Genomic DNA, 21288 nt, shown 5'->3' with positions numbered 1-21288 from the left:
GACTACCGGCATAGTGAACTGCTGGCGCAAAGGAGGAATTTTCATTGGAGCGGCAAGCGAAGGCGAAAGGGTCGAGAGCAATGACGACGACGAGTTAGCCAACCCTCTTGAAATGGATCCCGACCAATGGCAGGACTTCGTCAACATGGACGCCACTCTCCAAACCACAGACGATGATGTCACAGACGAAGCCATCGTTTCGGCAGTCCAACGCGAAATGGGAATTGCTACTGACGCAGACTATGACGCCGACACAAAAGAGGAGGAAGAGGAGGTCTCTGTCCCGACCATCAAGGAAATGATGTCTGCAGCCAAGACGATCAGGCTTGGTTTGTTATCACATGGGTTCAGTGACATGGCCTTCCTGCGCAAACTTGACAAGGAGGTCACCGCCATTGCCACAGACTCGTTAAAGCAGGCAACAATCGACAATTTTTTCATTACAGAGTAGGCTCATCGACAAACCGATGTTGTTTTGCTTTGAAAAGTACATATGTACTGTACGTGTAATTGTTTTATTTTCAGTCGTAAGTTACATTGTTTTGAGCAAGTGTGTCATATAAATCAAACTAAATGCTGAGTATTTGTCTCCGTATGTGTACTCGACATTTGATCCGCTTGATACTCTACAACTCTGGTGAACTCGGATATTAGAATCACCTGCTTATTAGAATCAAATTTGTCCGGCCCAAAGTGATTCTATTAAGCGGGTTCCACTGTATATATATTCAAATATCTACACTATGGATACAAACAAACATGACATAATAGTGACCGAAGCTTTTCGTGCTGCACTCTTCAGGGTAAAAATCGCAACAAGTGAAGGAGGAAGTGAAGGTGCGTGCTTTATACGCAGGTCTCAATAAGGTAGACTCTGATTGGTTCAACCATAATGACATCACGGTTAATCCGAACGCCCATTGGTCAGCTCATCATCTTCACCTCGAGCTCCCATTGACTGGAGCATAGTTCGTCGATGTTCAAACCCAAAAAGGAAAGCAATTGTGACACATTTTCTGGTTTGTGTGCGTTCTTGATTGCTTCGACTTTGAAATCACACAGCATGATCCCAGCAGCAGTGACTCTCTTGCCTATGAAAACCACTTCAGGTGCCATAATCACGTTTCTCACGTTTCAGTCCGAGTCCTACTTTGTCCAAACAACGCAGGACTTCTTCCAGGTTACTCGGGTGTTCTACAGTGTCACAGCCCGTGACCAGGATGTCATCCTGGAACACGACAGTTTTTGGCACAGATTTCAATCCACTCTCCATGTTTCTCTGAAAGATGGCAGCTGCTGAATGCATTCCAAAAGGATGATTGTAGATGAACAGCCCCTTGCGAGTGTTGATGTATCTAAGTTTCCTTGACTCCTCATCCATTTCTTGTGTCATGTCGGCAGACATCAGATTCAACTTGGTGAATGACTTTCCACCAGCTAATGTCAAAAACAAGTCATCCGCTTTGGGCAGTAGATACTGATCCTGCATGGAATGGTGATTTATCGTCACCTTGTAGTCCCCGCAGATCCTCACTGCTTAATCACCTTTCAGGACAGGAAGAGTTGGACTAGCCTATTCATTGAAGTCAACAGGAGAGATGACCCCTCACTCTGGACTCTCTCAAGTTCACACTCGATCTTTTCCCAAACCAAGTAGGGAGCAGAGCTAGATTTGCTTCCACGCCCAGATGAATCTTCACTTTCATCCCCATGAGGGAACCAATTCCTGGATCAAACAGAGATGGAAACTTATCCAGCACTTGAACACAACTGGAAGCCCCCACTTTCGACAACTTTTTGATCTCATGCCAGTTCAGCTTTCTGCTCTCAAGCCAGTTCTGACCGAGTAGTGTAGGGCTATTGCATGGTACAACCCACATAGGCAGTTCATAAGACACACTGACATCTGTGCTGCCTGTCACTGGAACAATTTCCTTGGTGTCGGTATGAAGTTTGGCCTTCACTGGACTCAATTTGGGCTTCACAGCTTCACAGTCCCACAATTTGTCAAATGTCTCCTGGCTCATAATTCACCAACTCGCCCCTGTGTCCACTTCCATTGACACCTGCTTGCCGTTCAGTTTAAGGGCAAAAGTTATCGGAGCAGTGCTGCCATGGATTGTATGCATCTTGTTCTCCTCACCATGCAGTGATGACTCATCTCCAGCAACATGCTCACCATCATCCACATGAACACCTCTTTTGAAGATGTCCTATCTTGCCACATGCGTAACATGTGTAACGCTTGAAACGGCACTGGTGAGCCATGTGATTTGCACCACAATGCCAACACAATTTATTGGGCCTCTCGCTACCGATGAAGCAGGTTTCAAACACACAACTGGCTTACGTGTAGCCATATTCAAAATTGAGCAATCTTCTTGACAGTATCTGCACTTGAAGAGTTCTGGCTTTTCGACGATATCTCCTTCAGGTTTTCAGCAGTTGTCATACACACCTGTGCAATCTTCACTGCTTTTCCTCAGTCAAGGTCGTCTTCTTGAGCAAGGAGTTTTCGTAAGATGACATCATGATTTACCCTGTTCACAAAAAAGTAGTGGAGCATCTCATCAAGCACAGCACCAAACTGACACAGTTCTGCTAAATGGCGCAGAGAAGTGACAAAACTGGAAATGTCCTGATTTTCCTGGCGAGTGTGTGTCTGCAACTTGTATCTCGATTCGACCAGCTTTCGGCCTGAAGTGTAATGTGACGAGCTCACAGAGTTCTTCATATGATTTGTCGGTAGGTCGCCGTGGTGACGGCAGGTTTTTGATGAGTCCGTTCTGCCTGCACATAGTCAACACCACAGCACGACGACGGATGGCATCACCAGCAGCCGCCATGTTGTTGGCCACGAAATACTGGTCCAGCCTCTCGACAAAATCCACCCAATTCTCCCCATTGGAGTATTCATGGAGAATGCGGACAGTCGTCATCGAGACGCGAATAGTTATTTGCCTCGTTGCCACGTGTGATGTCCTGAAGTACAAACACAGACCGACCACGATGCACTCAACTTCACGAAAGTTTGATTCAGAGCACTCAGCTCAATTTCTGGTTCTGTGTGTCACGCATGCACACACGGCACTTATGTAGAACGTGAGAAAGGGCGATACATCACAGTGAGTTCTATATTTTTCGAATTGGTGAGAAATGGTGAGATCTACTCTCACGGAATAATTAAGTATATTGTGACGTCCACGGGACTTGAACAGTCCCGCCAACGTAGAATGAGCCGAAACGATGGAGGCGGTTTATTTATTTACAACCCAAACATGGCGGTTCTAATCGCTCTACCGCAAACGGGACGAGGAAGGTGGCACGAGTCGCTTTTCACTGAGTTGATGATGTTTATTTGTTTTTATTATTAACCAGAAATAACAAGACTCGGCAAGAAGAGGGATCCGGGGCGATTCGACGGGATGGTGTGGGATCGGGCGTGGGGAAAACGCAGACAATTCCAATGAATATACAGTTCTCAATCCCTCTAAGGCGCCAAACACACACACACACACACACACACACACACACACACACACACACAACGTAGCTATTTCTGGTGGTCAGGCTGGACCGTGGTGTGGACGCAACTGTCCCTGGATTGGCGTCGGACGAGCTGGCCTTGTTCTCGTCAGGGGGGCAGGAGAAACCGTGGTGCTGTCGACCTCCTGGTCTTGGCCCAAGTCCGCTCACAGCCGCCAGGGAACCAGTTCTGGCGCCAAATTGCGAGCAGGAGAGGGAGGCAGGTCCGCCCGCCGTTCGACCCCGTACTCCGAGTCAGCAGAACCCCAGAGCCAACCAAGGTGAGGCACAAGGCTCAGCAAGGCTCCAAGACACGATGAAGAACACGATCGAATCAGCACAACAACAAGCACGCTCTCCGCGCAACAGCCTCCACACCAAAAAAACACGATCTTTTTGTCCCGATCTTCTTCCTCTTCCTTTTCGACCCCGAACAGAACCTTTTTATCCTTGGTCCTCGTCACTTCCAATCGAGCCGTTTTATTGGCCCACCGCCGTCGCCTTCCGCCAATCGTGATCACGGGGCGGAGCCATCCGCAGCACTGTCCTGTGACGTCACGGCCAGCCTCCAGGAACTACTAAAAGGGATTTACGCAGACACACTTACCCTATCCCGTGTCCCTATCTAATTACGTGACAATTATCATTTCCCCCTTCAAGAAATGGACATTTACTAGACAACTTATCACCACTGAATTGCTACTTATTACATCGAGATCCTGATACACTCGAACAGCATGGCATACCTAATTAAACATCCTAATTACCCTTTGAATGCATACCCCCCCTCAAACGTAACACTGCCCCCTCCTCTGGTACCGCAGCTCCTGCAAGGTATATCACAGGCGCTACCGTACCAGCCTTAACACTTACTGACTCACACCTAATTAACCTAACGAAATAAAGTAGGAGGGGCAATGGGCAGCAAGTCGCAGCTAACTTACCTATCCTGCTTAATGTACTACCCCCTTATGGCCTTATCCTCGCCTAAACAATCATTCGTTTTTTGTTTTTATTTTATTTTTTTTTATCACATGAGAGCACTGAGCGAAGTTGCACTCCATCTTCTGGATCATCGCTCTTGCCCAACACTCTTCCAGTGATCTGGGGAGGGGAAACAAAAGGTTCCACAAAAACACAACACTTATACTTAACATTCCTACTCTAAGCCTCAACGACACTATTCACAGGATATTTACACTTGACCGCCTCCCCCAGTGGATGCTAATAGACCCAGCGTTACCTGGGGAGCCAATTTTCAAATTTTCTTGCCCCAAAATTACGCGGACATCATGCCCTTGCTGCACATGTCAAGTTGTGTGGGATCGAGTGGGACTCATACATCTTCACAACACTCACACCATGGTCATCATCACATTTCTAGGTCATGGTCCTCATTTTAATCATGCAGGCTGAATCCCGTCATGGCCGTGGGGTGGGTTACCACAAGATGATGGGGGCATCTCAGGTGCAACCATGCCCACAGGTAAGCTTTAGTCCAACCCGGACGTTTCTCCGCCCGCGCCCTTTGATTCCCTACCCCCTGGTAGCCATCAGCTCTAATCCCTTACAACACTCTGGAAGGGGTCTCACTGGCTCCTCTGGCCTTCCTGGGTCGCCAAGGTCCTACCCGCCTTGGTCGCCCAACCAGACCCTCTCCCAGTTGCCTCCAGACACTGTCACCATTAGCCACCAGGTGGTGAATCTCCTTGAAGGGGGTCGCAATTCATGCTCACCATGAGCTTCAGCAATCCCTGTGGACAAGCACATCATCCCCACCCACAAAACCCACATGACTCCCCCACCCCATCGGCCTGACATGTGACACCTGCATTTCTAACACTTCACCGACCATGACCTTCCCTGTTAACACACCATGTCCAATAAAAAAATCAATGTGTGCACCATACATTTCACTTCTTAACTTAAAACAACTCACACAGCACTTCTCACCCGATCCACGCACCAGCCATTGGACAGCCACTCATGCCCGCTTTGTTTCCAATTACCCACTGTCCCGATTGTCACTCTAAAACCCAGCAGAACTTACAAACCCATGCCAATTTTCCCACAATTCATTCTTTCCACCAAAGGAGGGCACTTCGCCACAATCTCAGCAGCCGAGCATGGCCGTATATGCTCAGCCCAATCTAGTCTCCCCGACCCCCGACAGTGATTTCCGGACTCGACCTATGTAAGGGCACCTCGGATAGACCTGGCGGTTCAGCAGGAGGATTCATCCTCTGTAACATTTGGGTAATACCAATTTCTCCCAGCCCCCCTCCTTGATCCTGAATCTCCGCCTGTCGGACCGTCACCGATGGCCTCTCGGGCACCCGACCCGGCCGACTCCACGAGGCCAGCCTGGCTGCGCACTCGGCCGCTCGGTGCACGGTGGGTGGATCCTGTAGCTCCACTAGTGCTCGTACCTCAGGGTCAGGAAGAGCAGCTAAAAATTTCTCTAGTGCCAGTCTGTCCCATGCCTCCACTGTAAGGTCCCGATACACGATCCTGACTGATTGTTAAATGTCCTGTGCCAGCTCCTGCACTGCCTCACCCGGCTTTAATCTGCGGTGCTGGAGCTGGGCCTGCACCAGATCACAGTTTGCCGCGAACCCAAACCGACGGCTCAACGCCTCGCAAATGTGGGAGCTGGTCAACATCCCCTCCGCGATCACGTTTAACACATCTGCGGCTGGTCCCCGCAACGTTGCCACCAAATTCCCTGTACGTTCCCGCTCATTCCACCCGTTTAGTCGGGAAATGCACTCAAATTGCGTCAGAAAAGCTTCAACGCTCTCTGACCCGTCGAAATTTACCAGGGGGATCACTTTTACGGTGGCCTGCTTCTCAGTTTCTCCCTTGTCCGAATCCGGCCCAGAGATCAAACACCCTTGTGGCTGCGTATCCAATTTCGGAGCCCACTGTGGCCAAAGATGTTTTGTGGTGAGGGTCTCATGGGTCAATTTTGCCTCCTGTTCCAAACGTTGAATGGACCGATTCACCTCTTCCCGCAGGATCTTCTGGGGCGCACAACCTCCTCCAAGGCTCCGTCGCAAGTTTGTAGCTGCTCCTCAACCAACCCGGACACTCTACTTACAAAAGATGGCTCTACCAGGCCTTTATCCAAGACTTCATCTTGGCTCATAATTTTATCTTGTTCGTCCAAACGAGCCTCCAATCCTTTTACCTCCTCCGCCAAATTCATCCCTTGCTTCCTCAGCTCTCCCCACTCTTCTACTTGCAGCGGCATACGAGCATCCACACAGGCACGATGACGTTCCAGGCTTTCATCCACTTTATCAGCCCGAATGTTCGTTGCATCAATTTTATCCACCAATTTTTTCTGTATATTTTCCCCCTCCAATGTAATTTCTACCTTTGTTTCCTCCAATCTCTCCTCGAATTTACTTTGTATTTCCCCCAATTGAACATCCACACACTCCTGCATCTCAGTTTTCATTTTCTCCATCTTTTCCCCCAATTCATCCCTCATTAAATCAATCCGTGCACCCAACTGTTCCCCCATTACCCCCAATCGATCCGCCATCTCTGCCCCCTGTGCCGTCATTTTTGCCCTCTGTGTCACGAATTGATTTTCCATTTGTGCCGTCATTTCTGCCCCCTGTGCCGTCATTTCTGCCCTCTGTGCCGTCATGTCTGCCCTCTGTGTCACGAATTGATTTTCCATTTGTGCCGTCATTTCTGCCATTTGTGCCCCCTGTGCCGTCATTTCTGCCCTCTGTGCCGTCATGTCTGCCCTCTGTGTCACGAATTGATTTTCCATTTGTGCCGTCATTTCTGCCATTTGTGCCCCCTGTGCCGTCATTTTTGCCCCCTGTGCTGTAATTGCACTCATTAAACGTTCCAACATTGTGTCCAACATTCCAACAACGGCAAACTGTGTCCAGATCGTCATCGTGCCGGTTTCCGGCGCTGCCGGCTCCGTTACGGGCGATGAAGCACGGTCCACGCTCGGAATGGGGGAAGTTCCAACCCTACCCCCGTCTCTCCCTTCTTCCCCCGACTCGCTGCCAGACACGTGGCCTTCCTCCTCAAACATCTGCACATCCGCCATGGTGCAGAAGTCCCGTTTGCCGCCAATTAATTTAAATTTGAAAAATCCCGCCAAAATTTTCCCACGCTCGCGCGCTTTTCTGTAGTAATTTTATATTCCAATTCGTGGCGAGATTTTAATCTTGGTATATTCTCCCGATATCAAATATAATTTAGAGGGGTTCGAACATCCAACACCCTGACACCAATGTGACGTCCACGGGACTTGAACAGTCCCGCCAACGTAGAATGAGCCGAAACGATGGAGGCGGTTTATTTATTTATAACCAAAACATGGCGGTTCTAATCGCTCTACCGCAAACGGGACGAGGAAGGTGGCACGAGTCGCTTTTCACTGAGTTGATGATGTTTATTTGTTTTTATTATTAACCAGAAATAACAAGACTCGGCAAGAAGAGGGATCCGGGGAGATTCGACGGGATGGTGTGGGATCGGGCGTGGGGAAAACACAGACAATTCCAATGAATATACAGATCTCAAACCCTCAAAGGCGCCAAGTACACACACACACACACACACACACACACACACACACACACACACACACACACACACACACACACACACACACACAAAACGTAGCTATTTCTGGTGGTCAGGCTGGACCGTGGTGTGGACGCAACTGTCCCTGGATTGGCGTCGGACGAGCTGGCCTTGTTCTCGTCAGGAGAAACCGTGGTGCTGTCGACCTCCTGGTCTTGGCCCAAGTCCGCTCACAGCCGCCAGGGAACCAGTTCTGGCACCAAATTGCGAGCAGGAGAGGGAGGCAGGTCCGCCCGCCGTTCGACCCCGTACTCCGAGTCAGCAGAACTCGAGAGCCAACCAAGGTGAGGCACGAGGCTCAGCAAGGCTCCAAGACACGATGAAGAACACGATCGAATCAGCACAACAACAAGCACGCTCTCCGCGCAACAGCCTCCACACCAAAAAAACACGATCTTTTTGTCCCGATCTTCTTCCTCTTCCTTTTCGACCCCGAACAGAACCTTTTTATCCTTGGTCCTCATCACTTCCAATCGAGCCGTTTTATTGGCCCACCGCCGTCGCCTTCCGCCAATCGTGATCACGGGGCGGAGCCATCCGCAGCACTGTCCTGTGACGTCATGGCCAGCCTCCAGGGACTACTAAAAGGGGTTTACGCAGACACACTTACCCTATCCCGTGTCCCTATCTAATTACGTGACAATTATCATTTCCCCCTTGAAGAAATGGACATTTACTAGACAACTTATCACCACTGAATTGCTACTTATTACATCGAGATCCTGATACACTCGAACAGCATGGCATACCTAATTAAACATCCTAGGGGTCAGGTATGGGAGCATGTGCCAGAACAGCGCGTCGCTGCGTCCACTTTCCGCCGGTACTCCAGGGGCCTCCGTCTGGCCATCCCCCAGGCAGATGCCAGGCCCATCCCCATCTCCTTGAGATGATGGTCAACCTGCTGCAACCATGAGGCACGTGGTCGGCCCACTGGCCTCCTCCACTCATGAGACTCCCTCGCTGAGAGAATCTGGTGAGCAGGATCAGCGTCAGGAAAACGAGCCACATGTCCATACAGCCGCAGCTGACGCTCACGGACTATGCAGGTAACAAATCTCATCCGAGTCTCTCTCAGCAACCGCTCGTTGGACACAAAATCCGACCAGCGATAGCCAAGGATTCTCCGAAGAGACCTGGTACCAAAGGAATTAAGTCTCCGTCTCAGATCCTTGGTCAAAGTCCAAGTCTCGCACCCATAGAGCAAGACTGGAAGTACCAAGGACCTGAAGACTCGGACTTTCGTCCTCCCGCACAGGTACCGGCAGCGCCACACCCCATGATCCAGTGAATCCATGACTCCCCAGGCCCGACCCAGACGTCTATTGACCTCCGGCTCACAACCTGCGGAGACATGAATATCACTGCCAAGGTAAGTGAATCTATCCACGACCTCAACATCCTCACCACAAACAGACACAGACAGGACAGCAGCATCCAAGATGTCACCGAAAGCCTGGATCTTTGTTTTGACCCAAGAAATCCGTAATCCCAACGGCTCCGACTCCTCATTCAGCACCTCGAGGGCCCCCAAGAGGATGTCTAAAGTCTCCGCAAAGATGACTGCATCATCTGCAAAATCAAGGTCCGAGATCTTGACATTGCCAAACGATGCACCGCAACTTGATCTCTCCGACATCCTCCCAAAAATCCAGTCCATACAAGTGCTGAAAAGTGTGGGGGCAAGTACACACCCCTGACGAACTCCAGTAACAACTGGAAATAAGTCAGAGATGGTACCACCACACTTCACAGCACTCTCAGTACCAGAGTAGAGTTCAGACATCAGATCGATCAGTTTTGGTGGCACCCCACGAAGACCAAGAATCCTCCAGAGGACATCCCGATTCACTGAATCGAACGCTTTACAGAGATCAACATAGGCTGAAAGCAGCCCCTGCCGAAACTCTCGTCTGCGTTCGGTGAGGACACGAAGTGCAAGGATACGGTCAATCGTTGACCTCTTTGGTGTAAAGCCTGACTGCTCTGGACGCTGGTGCTCAAGCAGATGGTGGCGAACCCTATCAAGAATTATCCGAGCAAAGACCTTGCCCGGCACTGAGAGCAGCGTCACCCCTCGGTAGTTGTTGCAGTCTTGGCGATCACCCTTCCCTTTCCAGAGAGGGACAACAAGGCCCCTCTTCCAGTCAGTTGGGATGATGCCTGTGTTCCAGGCAGAGCACAAAACTGCATGCAACGACGTGAGTGCAGCATTTCCACCAGCCTTGAGAAGTTCGGCATGGATGCCACAGATCCCTGGAGCTTTGCCCCGTTTCAACTGGTTCACCGCAGCCCGTGTTTCCACAAGCGATGGTGGACCACAGTTGATTCGAGGGTCAGCAACAGGGATTGTAACACCCTTGACGTCCAACTCGACAGCTGGGGGATCAGCCTGGTACAACCGCTCAAAGTAACCAGCCCAGCGGGCCTTCACTTCAGACTCCTCTGTCAAGAGCCTACCACTCTCTGCTCGAACTGCAGTGCTGCAGTGCTCAGTGCTTAAACATCCTAATTACCCTTTAAATGCATACCCCCCCTCAAACGTAACGATATCATCGAAATATTATTTCGGTTTTGAGGATCGGTTGTCGTCCGGACTAAATGTGTCAGTCAGGAGTGAAATCTGATAATTTAAAGAAATAACGAGTCTTATAACGAAGCCGATATACCTATTTACTTTAAGCAAGCAAGGTTATGTTCCCTCCTCCATATTAACGCAAGAAAATGTGAAATTTCCAAAACATTAAACTTATGTTTTTCTCCTCTTTGGAGAATTATATTTAATGAACAAAAAATTTAAGAACGTGCCAAAATTAACCAGCTTCATTGAGCTATATGATTTCATGCATTCACTGTTTGACCTCAATCCTGTCCCCCAAAGGGACTGCTTATCCATAGCATCTGCCAGATCTGTGACTATATTTTTGTAGGTTTCGTGAGGTGCCCTTCAGGGAATCAAAGCAATTCTGGTGAAAAACGGATGTTTTAAAATAAAGTTACAACGTTTGCGTGGACGGCGAACGATGTACCACGTGAGTCGTTAACAGACGAGAAGGCAACGTGGTGGAATATCTGCAATGTTTATTTCACGAGCAATTAAACTTTGCGATGTCTTCAGGGTTGTTCTGCATAAGCAGCACCTCTTTTTTTTGGATAAAGTCATGATTTGAATGAATTCATTTTATTTCTTTAACTGTTTCATGCACGGTGAAGACTGGTTTTAAAGTTAAAGGATCCTAGTATGGTACGCAGCCACAGCCTGGCCAGCCGCTCCTTATCAACCATTTAATTGGAAAGCTTGCTTGAGTGCTTAAGCCACTTGCCGAGTGCCCTTCACTCGGTGGCAGTACTGTGCTACGCCATTCTGAGCAAATCATTCACTCACTGCAGATGCTTTTGCTGCACCACGTCATTCAGAGCGAGTGGTTCGTGCTCCGACATCCTGAGCGAGTTGTCGTGAAATAACACCAAATTTCTGACTCATTTGCCGTATTAACGTGTTTTCTAAGTTATCAAGTTACCGAGCCAAAATTTTTTCCACCCGTCACACGCAGCCGTTTATAAAGATAAATGTTTGTGAATATATACCTGAAACGTCGAAATAAATGCAGCGTTGTTTTTCGGTGAAAGCTACTCAAGGTGTTTGGGTTGTACACAGTTTGGACTGGAGTCAGCAATCACACCGACTCCAACCTGCTGATTCCTATTTTTTTGGAAAAAAAATTGCCGATATTGGCCGTGTGTGTGTGTGTGTGTGTGTGTGTGTGTGTGTGTGTGTGTGTGTGTGTGTGTCATTTTGATGAGACAGTATGAATTGTAATTAACGCTCCACCGCACATCTGCCTTCCCTTCCTCTCAACTCACACTGTCTCCATTTTCATCTCCCCCTTTAGTATCCCCATTTACAAAGTGATGGGTGATATTTCCTTGTATAAAATATATAGGAAAAGGAAACCCTCTCACCTCCTTAACGAGAGGGACCGTACTATGAGATAAAATACACGCATCTATATGTATGAAAAGGTATGGGTTTTAAATGCTTATGACTTCACTCTGTAGTAGTTTATAAGCCTATCGTTGTGTCTACATTTGAATGGGTGGCCATTTTTCCCCGTATCATCCCACGACAAGGAGTACGCCGTACTCCATGAAAACCGAAAAGCATGCTGAGGCGGTGGAGCCGTGAAGCCGTCCGTCAGTCCATGAACACTATATGCCACTTAATCACGTCCTGTTTGAATGTTAAGACCCCTAAAGATCCAAAGGACCCAAAAAGACCCTGAGAACCCAAAAGACCCGTAAGCCCCTTTACACCCCTTTGACCTTAATTCCATTAGACCCCTTATACCCTTCAGACAGATTAGACAGCTTCGACCCTTGACTATTTCGACCACTTGGAGCTTTTTATATCACAAATAAATACAATATATCCAATATTACAAACAAGAAAAAGACGTCGTGCAGAGCACGATATTTGCAAAATCCACCCCCTCTCCAAAGGTTGCCATGGATACATCAAATTATCCATTTCATTTGGATTGAAATTGACAATCTTAATCAAAGCTCAGGTGAATCGGATGAAAATTGATTATTTTTTTCAGATTGAAATTGATTATTTTATAAGTTTAACCTTTGACCTTTTGATCTCAAAAATAGATGGTTTCCCTATTCAGTGATGCAATATGCGAATCCTGTTCAACTTTGAAGTCAATAGGATGTAAATTGACAATTTTTCAGTTGAAAATTGATTATTTCATAAGTTTGACCTTGAGTTGACCTTTGACCTTTTGATCTCAAAAATAGTTGGTTTCCCAATTCAAATTTCAAATCAATCGGATGAAAAATGACGATTTCAGAAATTTGACCTCAAGATGACCTTTGGCCTCAAAATCAATCAGCTTCTCAGTTGAGACTACCTCTTCGACCTGGTGAAGTTTCATGAAGATCGGTTTGGAATTGTGACCTGTCGGCGACAGACAAACAAACAAACAGACAGAATAACCAAATCGACGAACCAATATACTCGAAACGTGTTTGATTTCGCGTGTGATAAATTTATGGAGAATAAATGTTTGCATTGTGATTGGTGTCAATCATGACAACACAACAAATCTGTGACGTCAATCTCTGCAACGACGAGTGGAGAGGCGAGCGTTGTGAGCTGGTGGTGGTGGTCGTATGGCAGCTTAGTTGCCGGGGTAGCTATCATTTCTTGAAGTGCGACTGTCGCTGATGCAGTGCCCCTCTACCAGTACACACACTGGAACTGGTACTCACTTCGCCGACCTCGGAAGGATGACGGGTTGAGTCCAACCCCCTGGTGTATTAATTCAGTGGCCGACAGGGATTGAACTCAGGACCCTAGGATCCCAAGCCCCCACCCTGACCACTGAGCCAACACCAGGCTGTTGTGAGCTGATCCCTGCTAGTTCACCTCTTAACGTACACATGCACATATACATATACTGTTTATATACATATACATGTGCATACACACACCGCCTGCATTTATCAATCAGAGAGGTGAATGAGTTTATGGACTTCAGAATGAATGAGTTGGAATACTCGTTCGTCATCACCATTGAAACCACGAGAAGCCTTTGTTTGAAGTTTGTTTATGCAAAACAATTGGCGTCTCAGGATCGTGGTCTGTGATTGATTCGATGGCAGAGATTTGAACATCACATCTATGGAGGAGTGATCTGGTGGATTAAAATGTCTTGTGTGAAGCAGAGATTTCCCCTGATTGGTGTGAACATTTCTGATCTCAGACCGTGTGTTATTGAAGCGTCAACAGAGTGTGTGGTGTTGTGCGAGAGCACCACAATGCAAGGGAACAGCAAAATGGCAAGGGGGGAAAACACCAACAACAGAGTAGAAATGAGAGTGAGATCATCGGGGAGGGGAGAAGGCCACAACGGGGTTAACAAGCTCGACTGGAACGCCACTCGATAGAGGGCACACCTCCCCCAGGCTGAACAGTTTAAGTTTTGTATCCCACTGATGGGCTGGATCTGGATTCGGACCTGAACCAAAAATCGAACCTGCTTGTCCCGACTTCCACCGACTTTTGGCTAATTTGGCAGAACTCGTCCATAACTTTTTGAGATATTGTGCTGAAGACCGATCATTTTTGGCCCTTTGTCTAAATGGTGAACAATCACTTGTTAAACTTGATCCAACTCTCCATGCAATGCTCGATTTGACGATACAAATCAATAAGAAGGCTTTACCGGTTTTCACACACAAATCGGGCCAAACCCATGAACCGCGTGTCACTCGCCATCCGTGGTATTTGCATTATCACACTTGATTTCGTGCCACACCCGCCTGCAGGCAACCACTCGAGGGACGAGACGTAAAGAGCATCGTTCGGAGTAATTGTTGAACAGGATTCTTGAGTAACTGATATTCCTTTAAGTTGACAAAGCTACAGGTTCCATCTCAATCAGGTCAAAATTAAAAATAGCGAGCTATCTTGTGCAGCCTGTGGATGCTGAGTGCATCATTTTTTGGGGGGTGCAGCAGTGCCCTTTATTATATCAATGCACTGGTACTCATTTCGCTGATCTTGGAAGGATGACGGGCTGAGTCAACCCCACCTGGTGTTAATTAAATGACAAACATGTGCTCAAACTCAAGACCCTAAGATCTTAAGCCAGCACCAAGGTTCAAATTACCAATGAAAATTCCAACAAAGCTGATTTTATCATGGAAACGTGATTTGTTTTTCCTTCCCAACATGTGGTCAGTAGATGCTCAGAGTGCACCAGAGAGCATCTAAAATCCCAAACACCTGGAATCCTTAACGGGACCCTTCGTGCCTTCATGTTTACATCATCTGGGAGAGTATTGACTCTTTCCTGCCGAATGGTGGGAGACGAAACCGACATGCGGCTCTCACTGGCTTTGCTCATTGGGGAGGGTGACTGTGACACCCTGCCAGGACTACAACACCTTACAAAGAGCGGATGAGCTCCCTTCGGGAGTCAACGGCCACCCAGTACGAAGATGGTATCTCCTAAAAAAAACACCCATTGGGGGTAGGGAAATTTAATTTTCCACCTGGTCTAGTTGCCCCCAGCTGCACGATGGTCCTGTGTGGAGGTTTCCTTGTTTCAGGGCTTAGTGAAGGTTTTGCCAGGTGTTCCTCTTTTTTTTTTTTCTCAGTTGCCCTTCACATTTACACTTTCCTGGTTCTCAACCTTGTTTTAGGGCAAAGTTCAATAATAAGAACGAAAAAAAAAAATAGAAGAGAACTCAGTGGAGCGCATACCTCCCCCACATCATGCCTGATCCACGAGAACATATCGGGCCCAATACATTTTTGAGATATCATGCTATACAGTACTATATCGTTTTTTGGCCCGATCTCTCAATGTTGAAGAATCGCTTTACAAATTAAATAATTCTTGTATCCGGATCCAGATTGGAATCTTCACCAAAATTGAAGCAATTCGTCCTAGTCACACACCCAACCTGTTCACCAAGTTTCATCCGAATCCGTCCAAAACTTTTTAAGATATGCTACATATCGTTTTTGGCCCCATCTCTCAATGATGAAGAATCACTTAAAAAAATTCGAGTCGTCAGATCCGGATTCGGATCTTCACCAACATCGAATCATTTCGTCCTTGTCACACACCCAACCTGTCCACAAAATTTCATCCAAATCCGTCCACAACTTGAGATGTGCTGTACACGAACAGACAAAAAGGGGGTGAAAACATAAGCTCCTTCACCTTCAGTAGTGGAGGGAATAAATTCCCTTGATTTCTGCGTTCCTCCTCTTTCAAAAACATCCTGCAACACCGTTGCAGCCCGAGACCCGACCAATTTCTTTCAGTGAAAGGTTAAGTTAAACATTTATGAAACTAGCACCTTGGGTTAATATTGTCAGTTGCCACCTCATTTGATCCAAAGTCATTGATTTTTTTTTCTATATATATATATTGTTACGGTTGTGGAAATTCACAGGACACCATTCAGGTTCCCCGAAGATCGGTTATGTCGATAAGTGTGTGTCCAGAATAGATTTCCCCACCGATGTCTAACGGGATTTATTAGTGAGCCGGGCTGTGAACCTTTGAGGTTGTGTTATTCTTTCCTATCTTTATTTTAAACAACATCTCCTCACCACTTTCGCCACAACCGCCAACATCTCCTCACCACCTTCATCAACAAACGAACAACGTCTCCTCACCTTCATCTCCACAAACGCCGCCATCTTTTCGCCAGCAACGGCATCCACAGACAAACGGCATCTCCGCCGACAAACACAACGACTCCCTCGTTGGAGCGAAAGCTGGTGATTTCTACCACGTCCGTGTTGTCCACGTTTGACGGCAAGATCGGATCAGAATGACAAAAAGGGGCGGAGCCAGCAGGGGGTGAAGGATCAGAGGTGAAAGCCCAAACAACACCCCCCGAACCCAATAAAAGGCCGGGCTGAAACCCCGGGAGTTGAGTTCGTTCGGAGTTGAGTGGAGGTCGGGGTTGAATTGAATTGAGTCGAGTCTGGAGTTTGCAGTTCGGAGTTTGGAGCCTGGAGTCCAGCCAAGCCTGCAGTGCCGTGCAGAATTGTGGGTCAGTGGAGGCAGCCAGAGAGAAGTCGCCAGCCAGCGGCATAACGGTCCGAGGTGATCGGGCCCCGGGATGGTCCGAGCGACGCTGAGTGAGCGGGCTCTTCAGAGAGCATCAACTCTAAAAGAGCAAGGCCCGTTCGCTCCTCTGAGGCATCGTCGGCTAGGCCTGATCGACCAGGCCGCATGGCTAGGCCTGCACCAACCAAGTCACGCTACACCAGCTGCCGTGTTGACGACGAGACACACCGAGGGTCGCCAAACCAGGGCCCAGCGAGTCACCACGAGGGTGGCAGGTAACCTGCACGGTCTTGCGGAGCTCCTTCGGTCTTCACAGCTCCGCGGAACATTAAAGGCCTACGGGCCCTGTTCTCTCTTTCTTGGGGTTTTTTCATGGAAGTCGGTGGCGCCTTGTCCGATAAGTAGAATTGTGGTTAAGTACATGTACAGAATAAATAGACAACGGCTGTAGGTTTTTCTTGCTCGTGTCTTGTCCCTTACCCCCATTGCTTGCATCTGTGCATGTATAAATAAATGTCATTGTTTGAATATTCACCTGCTCGTTGCGTCCCTTCCTCCATTGAGCTGCCGTAATTGCGTTCGGAATAATAGCTGGTTTTTAATATCCGATTAGATAATCGAGTCTGACGGGGCTTGGTGATAATACACCGCTCGGCAATCGCAAACGGCGCGAGCTGCTCAAAGCGGCTCGTGTCCGTACGGGTCCCGTCGAGGTATAAATCTCCGGTATAATTCTGTCTGCGCAAATAATTAGGTAAATTGACAATTCGGCGATCAACCCTGTCGCGCGTGGACAGAAGAGTTGGCCGATTTATGGTGTGGTTAAAAACACACCCGTAACTGGATTTCGGCGTTGATCCGAAAGCTGTGACTGGATTGCCCGTCCGGCGGGCGTGCGGCCACAATTCGCTAAAAGCGGTCGTCTGCACGTTGGAGTGGTGAGAATCCACAACAATATATATATTGTTGTGGTTACCAAATTCGCAAACCACCATTCAGGTCCCTTAGGTGAGATATCTCGGTAAGTATATGTGTAGTTAGGCCCAAACCCGTTGTCTAGTGGGAATACATGTCATTTATGCGTGCTGCGACTCTTCAGGATAGCCGTTTTTCTTTTACTATCTTTATTTTGGACCAACCGCCATGATTACCACCGCCAACCGCGTCTCAACAGTCATCACAACATCAACCACCCACCGCGGCGCCGCTTCACCACAACAGCCACGACCTTTACCGTCACACCTCGCAACCGTCGCATCGCCACCGTTCTTGCGCCGCTTGTGGGTACCGGTATTGGACTCGTGCAGGGCGCGCGCCGAACAGCGTGTACAAAACCACGGACTTTCCGCTCCAAAAACGGATCAAAAACGACTCACGCCCACTTTTGTTCCGTCCAATCGGTGAGCAAGGGGTGATTTGGCCCCGCCTCCAGGGCGTTGGAGGGCGGTCGCTATATGCAAATTCATGGATCAAAATGCATTCACGCCCACTTTTTCTCGGGCCAATGGGGAGCGAGGTGAAAGGTCGAAGGCAGGGTGTCAAAGGCGAAGCCACGGGGCTTATATAAGCGGCTGCGTTCGTCAGAAAAAGGTCGTCGTGTGCGTTGGAGTTGAGTGCAGTTGGGAAGTTCGCAGGAGGAAGAGTTCGGAGTTGGAGTCGGAGTGAAGAGGACGGAGCTGTGGAGAGGCGGCGGTGGCGAAGGCAGACGAGGGGGTGCTCGCGTCGGTGCCGGGAGCTGCACACCAGGGAGGCCGACGGCGCGACCTGGTCGAGGTGGAGACGCTCGTCGCGGGACCCGAGACAGAGTAAAAATCCTCCTTTCCCCGAGCATCAGCAACCCCCTCCTGTTTCCCCCCCCCGCGCTGAGATAGTGCGACCAAGGGGGCCCCCTTCCCACCCCCTACCAGACACTGTCCGCGAGGCCCGCGGAGTTGAGGCACCACCGCCGACCGCGTCTCATCACCAGACGGGTAGGCCCGACACGGTCTCGGCCCCAGGCCCGCCTACCCCCTCATCCTGGAGGGTGGTTCTCTTTTATTTTGCTTTGGGAATGTGTGTTGTCGGCGCCGTCTGTGAAGTAAAATTGTATAAGTGTTGCCGTGTGCTCGCGTAGTCTGTATTAGATCTGCATTGTCGCATTTGCTTTTTGTCTTCTTCTTTTCTATGTGCTTTTGGTGGAATTGAATATGTGTGCTTTCCGTTCATCGCGAATAAATGTGCTTTGTGTTGAACTGTTTTCCCGCTTCGCTTCGTCATTTCTTTCATTGAATCCTCATCTTGCTTCACGTAAAGGGTTGGTAGTGGGCTGAATACGCCCGATAATTAATCGAACCGTCGAGGCCGACGATAACACCGCTCGGTTATCCCGATAGTACGGAACGGGTCGCTTAAGTGGCCCGTGTCCGAAGTCGACCTGCGGCGAGGTGCGATCGCCCGGTCTACCCTCCGTGTGGGTACTTAGGTAGGTCGAATTTGGCGAGCAACCCTATCCCACGCGGGGGCCGATTGGCTCGATCGCGGTGAGACCGAAAGGTCCACCCGTGACTGGTTCCCGGCGTTAGTCCGAGAGGGTCACGACTGGATTGTCCGTCCGGTGGGCGACGTGCCGCGATTCGAGTTACGTGGCCGTCCGCACGCCGGCGGGCGCGAAACCGTAACAATATATATAATCATGTGTTGGGCCACAGAAGCAAGCCTTTATTTCATTTTTTTATCATTAGTACATACTTATGAAATTCCTTTCGAGGTTTTCCTCCATTTTCAAGACCGAGCTAGTTTCATACTTTATTTGGTAACGTTTTCAGTGCATGACAAAAAATATCTTCTTCAAATGGATGAGGGGTGTGTGTGTGTGTGTGTGTGTGTGTGTGTGTTAATTATGTATGTCTATTCATTAAGTTATTAGAATGTGCAGTACCTTTTGACCCTTTCGACTGCTGAGACATCCATCCATTGAGACCATACTCTGTGTCGAGCGTTGGTGCTGCCGGAGCAGTCTCCTGGGCTGTCGGGCGCAATCCTGGATGGGTCACCACTTCAACGCAGGATACTCGAATGGCTCAATCATCCCAGCAAGCTGGAACTCATCTCGCCAACCTCAGAAGGATGTACACTGTACAGGCTCAGTCAACCCACCTGGTATTAATTCAATGGCAACGAGATTAGAACTCAGGATCCTCGGATCCCAAGCCCGCTACCCTAACCATTAAACCAACACCCTGCTGCGACCCCTTCGACCTTTGAAGATCCTTTAAGACCCTGAGCACCCAAAAGACCCAGATGACCCAAAAGTACCTGAGGACCCAAAAGACCATGAAGGCCCCTAAAAGACCCAAAATACCCCGAGGACCCAAAAGACCCAGAAGATCCATAAAACTCTGAAGACCCAAAAGTTCCTGAGGATCCAAAATATTCCGAAGAAACAAAAGATCCTGAGGACCCAAAAGACCCCAAGGACCTAAAAGACCCAAAAGTCTAAAAAGAAAGACACAAAAGAGCCAGATAACCAGAAAGTCCCCGAGGACCCAAAAGATCCTCAAAGATTCAAAAGACCGTGACGACCCAAAAAGACCCCAAGGATGCAAAAGACCCAGAAGACTCAAAAATCCCTGATGACCCAAAAGAACCAAAAAGATCCAGAGGACCCAAAGACCCCAAATATCCAGAAGAACCGAGGACTTAAAACACACACACACACACACACACACACACACACACACACACACACACACACACACACACACACACACACACACACACACACACACACACACACACACACCTCATCCATTTCAAGGAGATTAATTACATACTATTGGAATGTACCTTTCGACCCTTCAGACTGCTGAGGCCCCTTGGACCTTTGAAGACCCTTCAAGACCCCCAAGACCCTTAGGACCACCAAGACGCGAAATAACTCTCATAATTATCATTGGGGTTCCAAGGTTTTCGGGCTGGGAAACCGATTGTTTTTGTTCAGACGAGAAAAAAAAAATGCCCGAGGCCATGAAGACCGATGAAAATTTGGTCCAACGGACCATCGGGCGCCCTCGTCCAATGAAACAGTGTTCCGGTGACGAAGAAGAAGAAGACGACGTGTCGACGAGGAAGTTTTTGCGCTTGAGGAAGTTCGGCAGGTGTTGAATTTGGGGAGGAGACTCAGGTGAAACGTCCCATCAAAAGACGAAGGGTTACGGAGCTGAGCGCAATCCCCGGGCCGAGCATCGTGCGTCCCAATGGCTCCGTCGACCCTGCGATCTCCGCTCGGTGCTGTGCTCTTCCTCGTCATCGTCCGCCATGGCGGGAACCTCGTACAGGTGAGAGTGGCGAAGCGGACAGGTACCGCGGCTCCGCAAAGCACGCGAAATGACGTCACGGGACTTGAGTTTTCTTCGCTTTGGTTCGTAAAACCAGCGAGTTCCGGGTCGGAAACTTTAAACCTGCTTCGAGTGTAAAAAGAAAACTTCCGAGAGAAGTTTGGATGTTTGTTTAACCGTTAATTTATTAAAAAAAAAATTATTTTCTCTTGTTGGACATTTAT

At 48.6% G+C, this 21288-nt stretch overlaps 1 protein-coding gene and 1 long non-coding RNA gene across 3 annotated transcripts in view; one reads left to right on the top strand and one right to left on the bottom strand.

The window, feature by feature from the left end:
* LOC147027764 (uncharacterized) overlaps positions 1-20864 on the bottom strand; it is a 29365-nt gene extending 8501 nt beyond the window's left edge. Inside the window, exons 1-2 of the long non-coding RNA XR_015057247.1 lie at positions 20574-20864; positions 19666-19883 (exon numbers count right to left, since the gene is read on the bottom strand). This is a non-coding gene — a long non-coding RNA (uncharacterized LOC147027764). The remainder of the gene's footprint in view (positions 1-19665; positions 19884-20573) is intronic.
* The window catches only part of LOC147027763 (interleukin-17 receptor A-like), a 72827-nt gene continuing 72384 nt past the window's right edge, over positions 20846-21288 (top strand). The window contains exon 1 of one of the 2 annotated variants that reach the window (XM_085877347.1): positions 20846-21064. In XM_085877347.1, coding sequence (XP_085733473.1) covers positions 20984-21064 — 81 coding nt within the window. In that variant the 5' untranslated portion in view covers positions 20846-20983. The remainder of the gene's footprint in view (positions 21065-21288) is intronic. The other variant, XM_085877348.1, reaches the window with a different exon arrangement.

This window comes from Eptatretus burgeri, chromosome 4 (assembly GCF_056783735.1).
Source record: "Eptatretus burgeri isolate ZD-2024b chromosome 4, Ebu_testis_v1, whole genome shotgun sequence".
Lineage (NCBI taxonomy): Eukaryota > Metazoa > Chordata > Myxini > Myxiniformes > Myxinidae > Eptatretus > Eptatretus burgeri.
The sequence above is the reverse complement of the archived record's forward strand: the minus strand, read 5'-3'. Positions and strand labels throughout refer to the sequence as shown.